Raw genomic sequence first — 13,247 nt, 5'->3', positions numbered from 1 at the left:
GGCAAGAATACTGGAGTGGGTTGCCATTCCCTTCTCCACTAAATGGGAAGGAAATCTAAAAAAGAGTGGATATATGTATACATGTAGTTGATTCACTTCGCTCATGCCTAAAAGTAACATAGCACTGTAGAGCAATTACAATAAAAATAAGTAAATGTCACATTGGGGTTAGTAGTCACACAGTATTACATATAGAATGGATAAACAACAAAATCCTACTTTTTAACACAGGGAACTATATCCAGTATCCTGGGATAAACCATAATATAAAAAAGAATATTTTTAAAGTATATATGTGTGTATAACTAAGTCACTTTGCTACAGCAGAAACAAACACAACATTGTAAATCAACTATACTTCAATTAAAAATAAATTTTCAAAGTTGCATATATCTGTGCAACCATTCCCTCCTAGGAATTTGTCTAAGAGAAATTAAAACACATATCTATACAAAGACTTGTACACAAATGTTCATAATAATATTTGCACTGCTGCTGCTGCTAAGTCACCTCAGTCGTGTCCGACTCTGTGTGACCCCATAGACGGCAGCCCACCAGGCTGCCCCGTCCCTGGGATTCTCCAGGCAAGAACACTGGAGTGGGTTGCCATTTCCTTCTCCAATGCGTTAAAGTGAAGTCGCTCAGTCATGTCCGACCCTTAGCGACCCCATGGACTGCAGCCTACCAGGCTCCTCCGTCCATGGGATTTTCCAGGCAAGAGTACTGGAGTGGGGTGCTAGCCAAAAACTAAAAAACAAACCAAGAAGTCCATCAATAAGTGAATGGGTAAACAAAGTGTGGTATATTCACACAATTCAATACTATTTAGCAATAATACTGGATTATTAACATATACAATGATGAATCTCAAAATAATTTGAATTTGAATATGCTGAATGAAAGAAGTTAGATGAAAAAGAATACTTATTGTAGGATTTCATTTATAAGCAAACTCTGGAAAATACTAATTAATCTCTGAGGATAGAAATCAGACCAGTGGTTGTCTGGGAATAAGAATGTGTTTGTAAATAGCAGGGGAGGAAGAATTACAAAAGAACATGAGGGAAAATGGGGGAATAATGAGCATTCCTAATTTTGATTACAGGGAATGGTTCAATAAGTTTATAATCAAAACTTATCAAATCATTCACTTTAAATGTATGCAGTTTACCTACAAATAGGATCCTTCTCAGGGCCTCCATTATCTTATATATCCCAGTCTAGTAACATTATTTGTTCTCCAAAGGTTTCAAATAGGCATTTTTTCATTCTATCTAAGTTTTCTACCTATCTTTATAAGAAATTTAGTCCAAATTACTCAATGATGTATTACTAGAAGCTGGAGTCTATATGCTAAGTAGCTTCAGTCGTGTCGGACTCTGTACGACCCCATAGACGGCAGCCCACCAGGCTCCCCCGTCCCTGGGATTCTCTAGGCAAGAACACTGGAGTGGGTTGCCATTTCCTTCTCCAGTGCATGACAGTGAAAAGTGAAAGCAGCCCATCAGGCTCCTCCATCCATGGGATTTTCCAGGCAAGAGTACTGGAGTGGGGTGCCATCACCTTCTCTGGAGTCTATACAGTCTTTACAATAATAGAAAATATTGGATAATACAGTTTTTCATAATAATGTAAAAGCTTACATGATTTTGTTCAAAAGCTAAAATATTCAGCATTTTTATTTTCTTTAGTAAAGTGAGTTGATTAAAAAAGTAATGCTGCAGGACTTTTCCTGGTGGTCCAGTGGTTAAGAATCCGCCTGCCAATGCAGGGGACATGGGTCCAACCCCTGGTCAGGGAAGATCCCAGATGCCGCAGAGCAACTAAGCCCATGTACCACAACTACTCAGTCTGTGCTCTAGAGCTCAAGAGCTTCAACGATAAGCCACCGCAATGAGAAGCCCATGCACTGCAATTAGAGAGCAGCCCTAACTCCCACTCACCGCAACTAGAGAAATCCCATGCACAGTAACAAAGACCACAGTAACAAAGCACAGCCATAAATAAATAATTTTTCAAAGTACTGTCACATATTACTAAATGATCAGAGTGTGAAAAAGGTACAGGAAATTTTTAAAGACAGTATTAATATTACTAAAACTGACTGATAAAATAACTAATATATAGACAACCAGTATTTGTTAACAATTATGGTCCAATAAGGGGCTTCCTTGTAGCTCAGTCAGTAAAGAATCTGCCCGCAATGCAGGAGACTGAGGCTCGATCCCTGGGTCAGGAAGATCCCCTGGAGAAGGAAATGGCAACCCACTCCAGTATTCTTGCCTGGAGAATACCACGGACTGAGCAGTCTGGCAGGCTACAGTCCATGCGGTCGCAAGAGTCAGACACGACTTAGCAGCTAGACCACCATGATCCAATAATTTAAAATGTATATATATATAACTTGGAATATATATTCCTTCTGTTATTTGATTCCAAATTGACAAGCAGATGCTGAAAGCTAATGAACCCACCATACACATTACTGATCACATTTCAAGTAAATGGCAAAAAAAAAAAAAAAACCACTACATACTCTCATTCTTTGAAAGATGTCTAATTCTAATAAACTTTAACATTTTTTAAAAATATGTGCAGTTTACTGTATATCAGTTAAGCTGGGGTTAGGGGAAGGAGATAAGATATGAAGACGATATCAGAAAAAAGAAACAAAAAACCAAATTTTTTTAAAAGATAAAAAAATGAAGGGGCTGTCAGAGAGAAAATGGTAGGAAAAAATGGCGAGTTCAAGGGAAGAAAGAAGAAAAAGAGGTGAAAGAGGGGAAAAGGAGAGGCTGAGAGAAAATTAAGAGAAAACGAGGAGAGAGACACACAGGCACAGCAGGTGTCTGTGGTTGCGGCCGTGTCCTTCACCTGTAACCTCCCACAGTTGGCTAGATGACTGGTCCATTCTGAGCCCTCTGTTCACCCTCGCAGGTCAGAGTTCACCAGCGGAAGAAGGAGGCAGACTATGAGGTTCAGCAGCTACAGCCCGATAGCATGGGCTATTACCTGCCACACCTGGACCTGAGGAAGCTGCAGTGAGACCTGCGCAAGTCCCCTTTTCCCAGACAGGTTCCAGAGGAGGTTGGCTGCAACAGAAGTAAACCACGTTGGTCGGACACAACTTCCAGGCCTTTCTTGGCTTGGCCCCCACCTGGTTCACAGTGGACTGAGAGAAAAGGTCTCCCCTTCGTTGTGCTGAAGACAACTGCAACTTCTGTCTGATGGGTTCACACCCTCAGGGACACCAGGATTGGTGAAATAGGCACAGATGTGGCTAAAGAACAAAATTGACATCCCACTTAAGTGAGGTTTACCTTCCTAGTGACCCCCTGAACACCTCTCTCCTTGACTCCTGGGCAGCCATCACCCCATCTCTATTCCTCCATGTTCTGCACCCCCTTCCCCGAAGCCCTGGCAGTCTCAAGTTCCGTGTGAACTACTTTATTCTCTGGTGTTCAGATTCACCAGGATGTTCACTGACTCCTTTCCTTCATCACAGGTCCTCTAAGGTAGGAAATAGACTAAGAGGAATGAGTGGGCCAGCCATGATTCTGCAGTCAGCCCTGGGTCTTGGTATCTGGGAAGACTGAATCCCAGAGTGGCAGCAAACTCTAGAGAGATAAAGTCTACTTCGAATTTAAAGATGAATAAAACTCAGGGGAAAGATCTGAGAGAAAAAATAAAGACAGTCCCTTTTTTCATTTTTTTCTGCACTGAATCTAACTGAATGGTTAAAGCAGAGACTCCCCAACATGCAGCTCAAAGCATCCCAGGCATGATGCTAATACTGTAGATGCTCTGTTACTGTTTAATACCTCACTCTCAGAAACTGTAAATCCCAGACTTGCCTGGTGGTCCAGTGACTAGGACTACCTGCTCTCAGTGCAGAAGGCCCAGGTTCGATCCCTGGTCCAGGAACTAAGATCCTGCATGCTCTATAGCACAGCCAAAAAACAAACAAAAAAACCCCACATGATTTAACCTCTGGGTATTAAGAACAATTAAGAAATTAGCTACATGACCAAAATTAAAACTAAAAAAAAAAAGAAAAATTTCCTGGCAGAAAAAACACCTGGATTCATATGCACATAATCTTGACTCATAAAATATAATGAACAAAGGAAGAAAATTAGAAAGTTTACCTGAAAATTGATAATTATAATGGGTCATTTTCATATAACCTCTCAAGAAATTAAAAACACAGTGTTTATTAGCACATGATGGTTTAGAGAATAGTTAATAAAATGTTTCTATGAAACAACTACCAAAGCATTCCTGTGGCAAAAAACCTCACATACTTCTTACATACAAACATAATTTAAAACATAGTGAGAGATTATAGTCAACTACAAGAACAGGACACACCAACACAAGGAAGGAGTTTATTTTCAGAAATAAATAAAAGATCAGGCAAAGGCAGCCAAAACAAACTCCCTTGTTTTTTTACTGCACCACTGTAGATGTCATGGTGAATCAGGAAAACACACTCGCTAGCACCATTAACAGCATAAGGTGTCTGTTAAACACTTTAGACTTTAAATGGATATAGTCTAGAGAAAACGAGAATCAGACAATACTCCCAAACAGTAAAATCCAAAGTAGCTTCTTGGTGGACACAAGAGGCCGGACAGAAAAATCCCAACTCCGATGGATCTTTGATGTGGATCTCGGGAAGACATCAGTGGAAACCTACAGCTCTACAAAAATGGAAACCAAACACTGGTGGTGGTTTTGAGGTACTCTTGATTGGAAGGTCAAAGAATCCAAAATGATGGGCTAAAGATAGTATCCTTAAGTGAAAGTCACTCAGTTGTGTCCAACTGTATGTGACCCTATGGATAGTATCCTTAAGTGAAAGTCACTCAGTTGTGTCCAACTGTATGTGACCCCATGGACTATAGAGTCTATGGAATTCTCCAGGCCAGAATACTGGAGTGGGTATCCGTTCCCTTCTCTAAGGGATCTTCCCAACCCAGAGATTGAACCCAGGTCTCCCACATTGCGGGTGGACTCTTTACCGGCTGAGCCACAAGGGAAGCCCGTATACAGGCATCTCTCTTCATGTATGGTGCCTCCAAACTCTGACTAATGCCTTGTTTGCTTCTGCTTTCCAAATCCCAGGCAAGTAAGGCTATCAGTGAATTCTAACATAGAACCATAAATAGGATGGATGCTAGAAAATTTTGTTTCTAATATTACACAGAGAATCAGATATCTGTCCCATCACAGGTCTCTCTTCTCAAAATCTATTCACCAAATACCAGTCAGAGGAAGGACAACAAGCAAAGGTCCAAACATAAAAACAATTATTCACATGAAAGTCTCAAAAAAGGAGCTTTGTTGTTAAAGATAAAACACAGAAAACAGACTATAAAGACATCCAGGAATTGTCCAGAATCCAGATATCCTGTAGGAATATCCCAACAAATGACCACATTTTCCAGTTGCTTCTTAATACAGAATAAAATTATAAAAAATGAAACCTGACTACACATGCATCAGATATGCATTTCAATTCACCCATGGATCCAATAGACTTTCAGATGGAGAGAGAAAATATTAACTGATTCAAAGGAAAAGCACTACTTTTTAATCTCATGTACTACTGTTGGCTGGCTTCCTGGTTGGCCCAGTGGTAAAGAATACACCTGCCAGTGCAGGAGTCACAGGAGACACAGGTTCGATTGCTGGGTCGGGAAGATCCCCTGGAGCAACACACTCCAGTATTCCTGCCTAGGAAATTCCAAGGACAGAAGAGCCTAGTGGGCTACAGTCGCAAAGAATTGGACATGAATGAGGAACTGAACAACTACTGTTGAAAGATGACTTGCAGAATTATATAACCCCAATACTCATGTATAAAACTAACTAGTAGAAACTCACACTCTAGTGATGTAATTTAAGAAAGAGGCTTGATAAACCCAATATATTTACAGCCTGTTAAAAAAATTCTTTTGTGGTTGAAAGTTTTCTGGAACATTCAGTTCAGTTCAGTTCAGTTGCTCAGTCGTGTCCAACTCTTTGTGACCCCACGAACCGCAGCACACCAGGCCTCCCTGTCCATCACCAACTCCCGGAGTTCACCCAAATCCATGTCCATTGAGTCAGTGATGCCATCCAGGCATCTCATCCTCTGTCATCCCCTTCTCCTCCTGCCCTCAATCTTTCCCAGCATCAGGGCCTTTTCCAATGAGTCAGCTCTTCGCATCAGGTGGCCAAAGTATTGGAGTTTCAGCTTCAACATCAGTCCTTCCAATGAACACCCAGGACTGATCTCCTTTAGAATGGACTGGTTGGATCTCCTTGCAGTCCAAGGGACTCCCGAGAGTCTTCTCCAACATCACAGTTCAAAAGCATCGATTCTTTGGCACTCTGGAACATTATACCCAGATTAATTTTCATCAAGCTATGAGTTCTCATGTTACTCACATTTGTAATTATTTATGGTAGGAGTTTTAACATTTAACTATGAAGACCAACTGAAGTCTTTCCCACACTCTTTACAGTCAAAAGGTTTTACCCCATGAGGTGAGTCCTTTCATGCCTTCGGAAGGAAGCGGGATGATTGAAGGTTTTCCCGCATTCTTTGCATTCATAGGGTTTCTCTCCAGTGTGAGTTCTCTCATGTCTTCGAAAACTCTGATGCCACCTGTAAGTTTTTCCACATTCTGTACATGCATAGCGTTTCTCTCCTGTGTGAGTCCTTTCATGGTTTTGTAAGGAACTGTATCCTCTGTAGGCTTTACCTCATTGTTTACATCCATAGGGTTTTTCTCTAGTGTGAGTTCTTTCACATGTTCAAAGATAACTGGGACACCTGAACACTTTATGACATTTTTTATATTCGTAGGGTTTTTCTCCAGTGTGATTGCTCTCATGTCTTTGAAAACTTTGACAACATCCAAGGGCCTTTCCATTGTTTACATTCGTAGAATATGAATTCTTCTGTGCATTTCTAAGGAAGTATAACCTCTGCAGGTTTTTCCACACTGGTTACATTCATAGAGTTTCTCTCCAGTGTGTGTTCTTTCATGTATTCAAAGTGAGGTTGAACAGCTAAAAGCTCCTCCACACTCCCTATATTCATAGGGTTCCTCTCCAGTGTGGGTTTTCATGTTTTTGAAAGGAGGGGTAACACTTGAAGGTTTTGCCACACCGTTTACATTCATAAGTCTCTCTCCAGTGTGACTTCTTTGGTGTATTTGAAATGAACTGGGGGAAATAGATGAAAAGTTGTTGTTGAACAAAAAAAGACACCGGGATTTTTGGCCCCCAGAGAAGAATTTAATCCAGGGCCAGAGATGAGGCTTGATCACTCAGAGCTTTGTGTAATAAAGTTTTATTAAAGTATAAAGGAGATAGAGAAAGCTTCTGACATAGGCATCAGAAGGGGAGTACCCCCCTGTTAGTCTTCAGCTGGATGTTATATAGTCACTAGCAGTCTGTTCGGAGAAGGCAATGCACCCCACTCCAGTACTCTTGCCTGGAAAATCCATGGACAGAGGAGCCTGGTAGGCTGCAGTCCATGGGGTTGCTAAGAGTCAGACACAACTGAGCGACTTCACTTTCACTTTTCACTTTCATACACTGGAGAAGGAAATGGCAACCCACTCCAGTGTTCTTGCCTGGAGAATCCCAGGGATGGGGAAGCCTGGTGGGCTGCTGTCTATGGGGTCGCACAGAGTCGAACATGACTGAAGCGACTTAGCAGCAGCAGCAGCAGCAGCAGCAGCAGTCTGTTAATGAAAGAAAGGAATGTCTTAAAACTCAGAATGGCACCAGGCCCCTCACCCATAAGATGCATTTGGGGATAATCTTGGCACCAAATGGTTCATCCTGAGCCATAAAATGATTAACTTGAATCTTGTAGAAGGACAGATTACCATACAAATAGTTTCACTTACATAGATTAGGGTAACAATATCTGAGTATAGCATACTGGTTTGTCAAGTAGGTTCTGACCCATTAGGCAGGATTGACTTGAAGACAAGAGTTTGGGGTAAATGCATAGCACATTAGCATAGCTTAAGACAAACATTTCCATTAAAAATGCATTGGTTATCTCAAGGTTTGAGAATAGTTAACTTCAGGTGAAACCAGGTGTCATTATGGCAACACAGTATTTTAAGAGAAACCTTTTAAATGTGTATAAAAAAGGGGAAAAAAATCGCTAGTTTGTTTCCTCCTGCCACTTAAGAGGGATAAAAATGTCTGACACTTGCAGGCTATTTCCTCCCTTTGGAGACCCCTGGCCTTCTTGCCTGTTACCCTCTCAGTAACACTTTCCCACACTGCTTACACTTATAAGGTCCAACTCCAGTGTGAGTGATCAAGTGCGCGTAAAGGCTTACAACAGCTCTAAAGGCTTTTCCGCATTCCTTACATTCATAAGGTTTTTCCCCAGTATGAATTCTTTGATGTTTCCGAAAAGAACTGGGACAACTGAAGGCATTACCACATGTTTTTCATTGATAGGGTTTTTCTCCATTGTGATTTCTTTTATGTGTTTGGAAACTTGTGTTAGAACTGAGTCTTACCACATGACTAACATTCATAGGATTTCTCTCCTGTGTGAACTCTTGTGTTTTGAAGGAGGGGTAATATCTGGAGGTTCTACCACATTGTTTACAGTCATAAGGTTTCTTTCTGGTATGAGTCTTTTCCTGTATTCAGAGTGAACTGAGACAACTGAATGCTTTACTGCATTTTCTACATTCATAGGATTTTTCTCCTGTGTGAGTCCTCTTTTGTGTTCGGAAAGCTTGATAATATCTATAGGCTTTTCCACAATGTTTACATTTATAAGATTTCTCCCCAGTGTGGGTTCTTTCATGTATCTGAAGTGAAGCTGAAAAACTATAAGTTTTCCCACAGCCTTTACACTTATAAGAGGCAAAGTTCTGAGCCATATGAAGGCTTTCCTACATTTCTTACATTTATAGGTTTTTTTCTCCACTGTAACTTATTTTAATATTTTTCAAAACACTGCAGGTAACTAAAGGCTTTCCCACATACATTGCATTTATTCTCTCCATTTTCCTGATACTCATATGGCTTGTGTCGAATGTGACTTCTGGTGGACCTGTTATGGGAGGAATGATGCATGAGGTCTTTTCCACATACTTTGCGTCCTCGTGGTCTTACTCTGATAAGAGTTTTCTTGTTCGGATTGTGATTTGGAATAAGGTTGACGTTTTCTCCACAGGGACTATCCTCTTTACCTTCACAGATTCTCTCTGCCTTCTGACTTCTGCAAAAAAAAAACAAGAAGGAAGTATTAATGATCTCTTTGTTAATGACTTCATATTTATTAAAAATGCTTCAGCTACACTTTTACAATTTATAGCAAAAGCATAGGTTTTTTCCTATCACGTGTGAATTGTTCAAAATTGAATATACCGAGTACTCTACAAGAGGACTCACCAAAATGGTGATATTTATATATAGGGCTTATTAATATTGTTTCCAAGTGAACTATTTTGCAAACACTGAACATTATATCATATATAAGAAAGTAATTTGGTGAAAATTTTTAGAAGCAATACATTTGAAGCATGGGTTACCTTGTTTCTTTTTAAAATCTGGTACAATAACATAATTCTCATGTGAAATACTGCTTTCTCCTGTGAATGCCACTCACCTTAGTTTTCTCCCCTGATTTCTGTACTGATCTTCAATGTCATGATCTTCCCATGTTGTTCCTAAAATACACATAAAAATTATTCCAAAGTATTAGAAGTTATTGAAAAATCAGTAGACTCTAGTTCTACAATAAGCTGTGACAATACCTAATTTATTTACCAATGTCCTCCCTTTACACGTTCCACCTCTTAGAAAAATACTGATGGGCAGAAAACTTGTCCTTTGACAAGGTGAAGGTCAGTTGTCATCCTTACCTACTGAGGCCAGGTTCCTAAATGTTTCCCCCATCACATCTCTGTAGAGTTTCTTCTGTGAAAAATCCAGTAAAGCCCACTCTTCCAGGGTGAAGTTCACAGTCACATCCTCAAAGACCACTGAGTCCTAAAACATCCCAAATATGTGTACAATAGGATGAGTGAGACTGACAGCCCTGTACATCCATACTCTACTTATAGGAGGGTTACTTATGACTCTGTTATTTCCCATTTATTTTTTGACTTGTTCATCAGAAACTCTCTGTCCACGCTTGCTTCTTCATAAGTTTAACAGCATCTTAAACATGTGAAAACTACTTACATTGTTTTACTGTGATCACATTGCAAGTCTGTTTTATTTATTTTTGCCTACACTAAGGCGATGGCACCCCACTCCAGTACTCTTGCCTGGAAAATCCTATGGATGGAGGAGCCTGGAAGGCTGCAGACCATGGGGTCGCAAAGAGTCGGACACGACTGAGCGACTTCACTTTCACTTTTCCCTTTCATGCATTGGAGAAGGAAATGGCAACCCACTCCAGTGTTCTTGCCTGGAGAATCCCAGGGACGGGGGAGCCTGGTGGGCTGCCGTCTATGGGGTCACACAGAGTCGGACACAACTGAAGCGACTTAGCAGTAGCAGCAGCAAGTCTTCGTTGCGGTGTGGGCTTTTCTCTAGCTGTGGCAAGTGGGGGCTGCTCTCTAGTTGCAGTGCTCGGGCTTCTCACCGCGGTGGCTTCTCTTGTGGAGCCCCATTTCTAGGGCCATGGGCTTCAGTAGTTGCTGCACACGGGCTCAGCAGTGGTGGCACATGGGCTTAGCTGCTCCGAGGCATGTGGGATCTTCCCGCATCAGAGATCAAACTTGTGTCTCCTGCTTTGGCAGCTGGATTCTTTACCGCTGAGCCACCAGGGAAGCCCCGCATTACAAATCTATTGCTATGTAGTGGCAGGGTCCACAGTATGTTGAGAAATGACAGAAATGCTATACAAATGAAACAAATATTATCAATTCAAGATCACCCACTTCTTGAGAGAAAAACTCCTTCCTCTCCTTCTTTACTACCCACCATTTATACATTCCATGAGAGAGGCTCAAGTCTGCATGAGGGTAAAATGAATAAAAGCATAGCGTTCTATTCCCATCTCCAAATATGAGAGTTCAGGAGGCCTGTGGCATCCAACTTTTAACAAGATCCAGCTGGCCATTTTGTCCTAAAGTATTCCAAGCCCTTAGAAGTAATCAGATGCTGCCAACTTAGAATGAAAATATTCTTGCAGAAAAGCACAGCTTCTACTTTGTGTAATATTTATCACAAACCCAGTTCTTTCTTTTTTTCTCTGTTCAAGTTGACAGGTTAGAAAGTTATTTGTAACTTCAAGCTTAGACATGAGGAAGAAGGCATAAAAACTTAAGATTATAAACTCCCTATGTTTGTGTACATCAAGACTGTTTGCAGCCAATTTTTGGTACACACACACAGAGATAACAACATACCAAAAAAGTGTTTTCCTACAGAACCACAACAATCTCTCCTGGGGCCTGCTGACACTTTTTCAAAAGTCAGTGAGACTCCCCTGGTGGTCCAGTGGTTGAGAGTCTGTCTTCCAATGCAAGGGATGCGGGTTCAATCCCTGGTCAGGGAACTAGGATCCCACATGCTGCAAAGCAACTGGGCTCACACTGTAACTACTGAGCCTGTGTACTCCGGAGCCCAAACACCACAAGAGAGCCCATTCACGGCAACAAAGTGTCCCACATGACTCAACAAGGGCCTCTCATGCTGCATCTGAGACCCGATGCAGCCAAATTTTTTTTTAAGTTAAGAAGCTGAAGATTGCAAGGGAGCTTCTTCCAGTCCATAATGGTCAGATGGTGGATTTGTCCGTGATACATCATATAAAGGTGTCAGCAGTACTTTCCTCCAAAAGAACAAAAAATCATTTTCCATTCAGGAGGAAGCTGTTTCCTGAGTAGCCACTCTAGAGGCTGCCTTCCTACATACAGTTACATCCAAGCTCCCCTAGGGAGTAAAGAAGCATGACAGCTCAATCCCTGGGCTTCCCTGATGGCTCAGTGGTAAAGAATCCACCTGCAATGCAGGAGACATAGGAGACTTGGATTCAAACCCTGGGTCAGGAAAATCCCCTGGAGAAGGAAATGGCAACCCACTCCAGTATTCTTGCCTGGAAATCCCATGGACAGAGGAGCCTGGCAGGCTACAGTCCACCAGGTCACAAAGAGTTGGACACGACTGAGTGACTAAATGCAACACAGCAGCTAAATCCCTGAGCACAGGAATTCCTCAGCTGATGATATCACATGCTCCCAATAGACTATGAAAAGGTTTACTCCTCCAAAACAGGAATCTCCACATACTATGGAGTAACTAAGCCCGTGAGCCACAACTACCGAAGCCCATGCACCTAGATCCCATGCTCTGAAACGAGAGAAGCCACCACAGTGAGAAGCCTGTGCACTGCAATTAGAGAGCTGGTTCTCTGGTTCTCTGGCATGATTAATAAAACTGATAAATATCTTGTGATCATTACTAAGATAAGAGAGAGGACTTCTCAGGTGGTCCAGTAGGTTAAGAATCTGCCTGCCAATGCAAGGGACACAGGTTTGATCCCTGGTCTGGGAAGATTCCACATGCCGCAGAGTAACTAAGCCCCTGCACCACAATTTCTGAAGCCTACGCACCCTAGAGCCTGTGCTCCACAACAAGAGAAGGCACTGCAATGAGAAGCCTGACCACTGCAACTAGACAGTAACCCCCATTTGCCACAACCACTTATGCAGCAATGTAGACCCGGTGCAGCCAAAAATAAATACATAAAATTTAAAAAAGAGAGACAGAAATTATAATGTAAGGCATCATAGGTAACCAGGAGGTATATGAGGTAGGTACTGAAGGCCCTGTGGTGTGCCTTTTGTAAGGCAAATTAAACAGTCTAGAGCCTTCTGTAGTAGGGGATTTCAGTTCAAGGTGGCCCAATTTGCAAGTAACAGCATATGCGCTCCAATAAACTTGTAAACAAGGGATTTGTTGCCTCCAAAACACCGAAGAAATCTAGACAGTGTTGTGTGTGCTGAGAGGGACTACTGCTATTTCTTCATGGTATCAGGAAGGGGGAAGCCTTCTGTTTATTTATTTTTTTAATGCATCCATTAAAGGATGTCCAATGGCACCCCACTCCAGTACTCTTGCCTAGAAAATCCCATGGATGGAGGAGCCTGATAGGCTGCAGTCCATGGGGTCACTGAGGGTCGGACACAACTGAGCGACTTCCCTTTCACTTTTCACTTTCATGCATTGGAGAAGGAAATGGCAACCCACACCAG

General features: G+C 41.7%; 1 protein-coding gene and 2 pseudogenes across 1 annotated transcript in view; 1 reads left to right on the top strand and 2 right to left on the bottom strand.

Moving 5' to 3' along the window:
- LOC102286877 (mucin-16) overlaps window positions 1-6,160 on the top strand; it is a 74,277-nt gene extending 68,117 nt beyond the window's left edge. The window contains exon 46 of the mRNA XM_070373614.1: window positions 2,938-6,160. Coding sequence (XP_070229715.1) covers window positions 2,938-3,045 — 108 coding nt within the window. The 3' untranslated portion in view covers window positions 3,046-6,160. The remainder of the gene's footprint in view (window positions 1-2,937) is intronic.
- Window positions 6,161-6,522: 362 nt separating this feature from the next.
- Window positions 6,523-7,943, bottom strand: LOC102287161 (zinc finger protein 709-like; annotated as a pseudogene).
- Window positions 7,944-8,270: 327 nt separating this feature from the next.
- LOC138983921 (zinc finger protein 709-like) lies at window positions 8,271-9,775 on the bottom strand (annotated as a pseudogene).
- Window positions 9,776-13,247: the final 3,472 nt, after the last annotated feature.

Source organism: Bos mutus, chromosome 7 (assembly GCF_027580195.1).
Source record: "Bos mutus isolate GX-2022 chromosome 7, NWIPB_WYAK_1.1, whole genome shotgun sequence".
Taxonomy (NCBI): domain Eukaryota; kingdom Metazoa; phylum Chordata; class Mammalia; order Artiodactyla; family Bovidae; genus Bos; species Bos mutus.
This window is presented reverse-complemented; position numbering and strand designations above follow the sequence as displayed.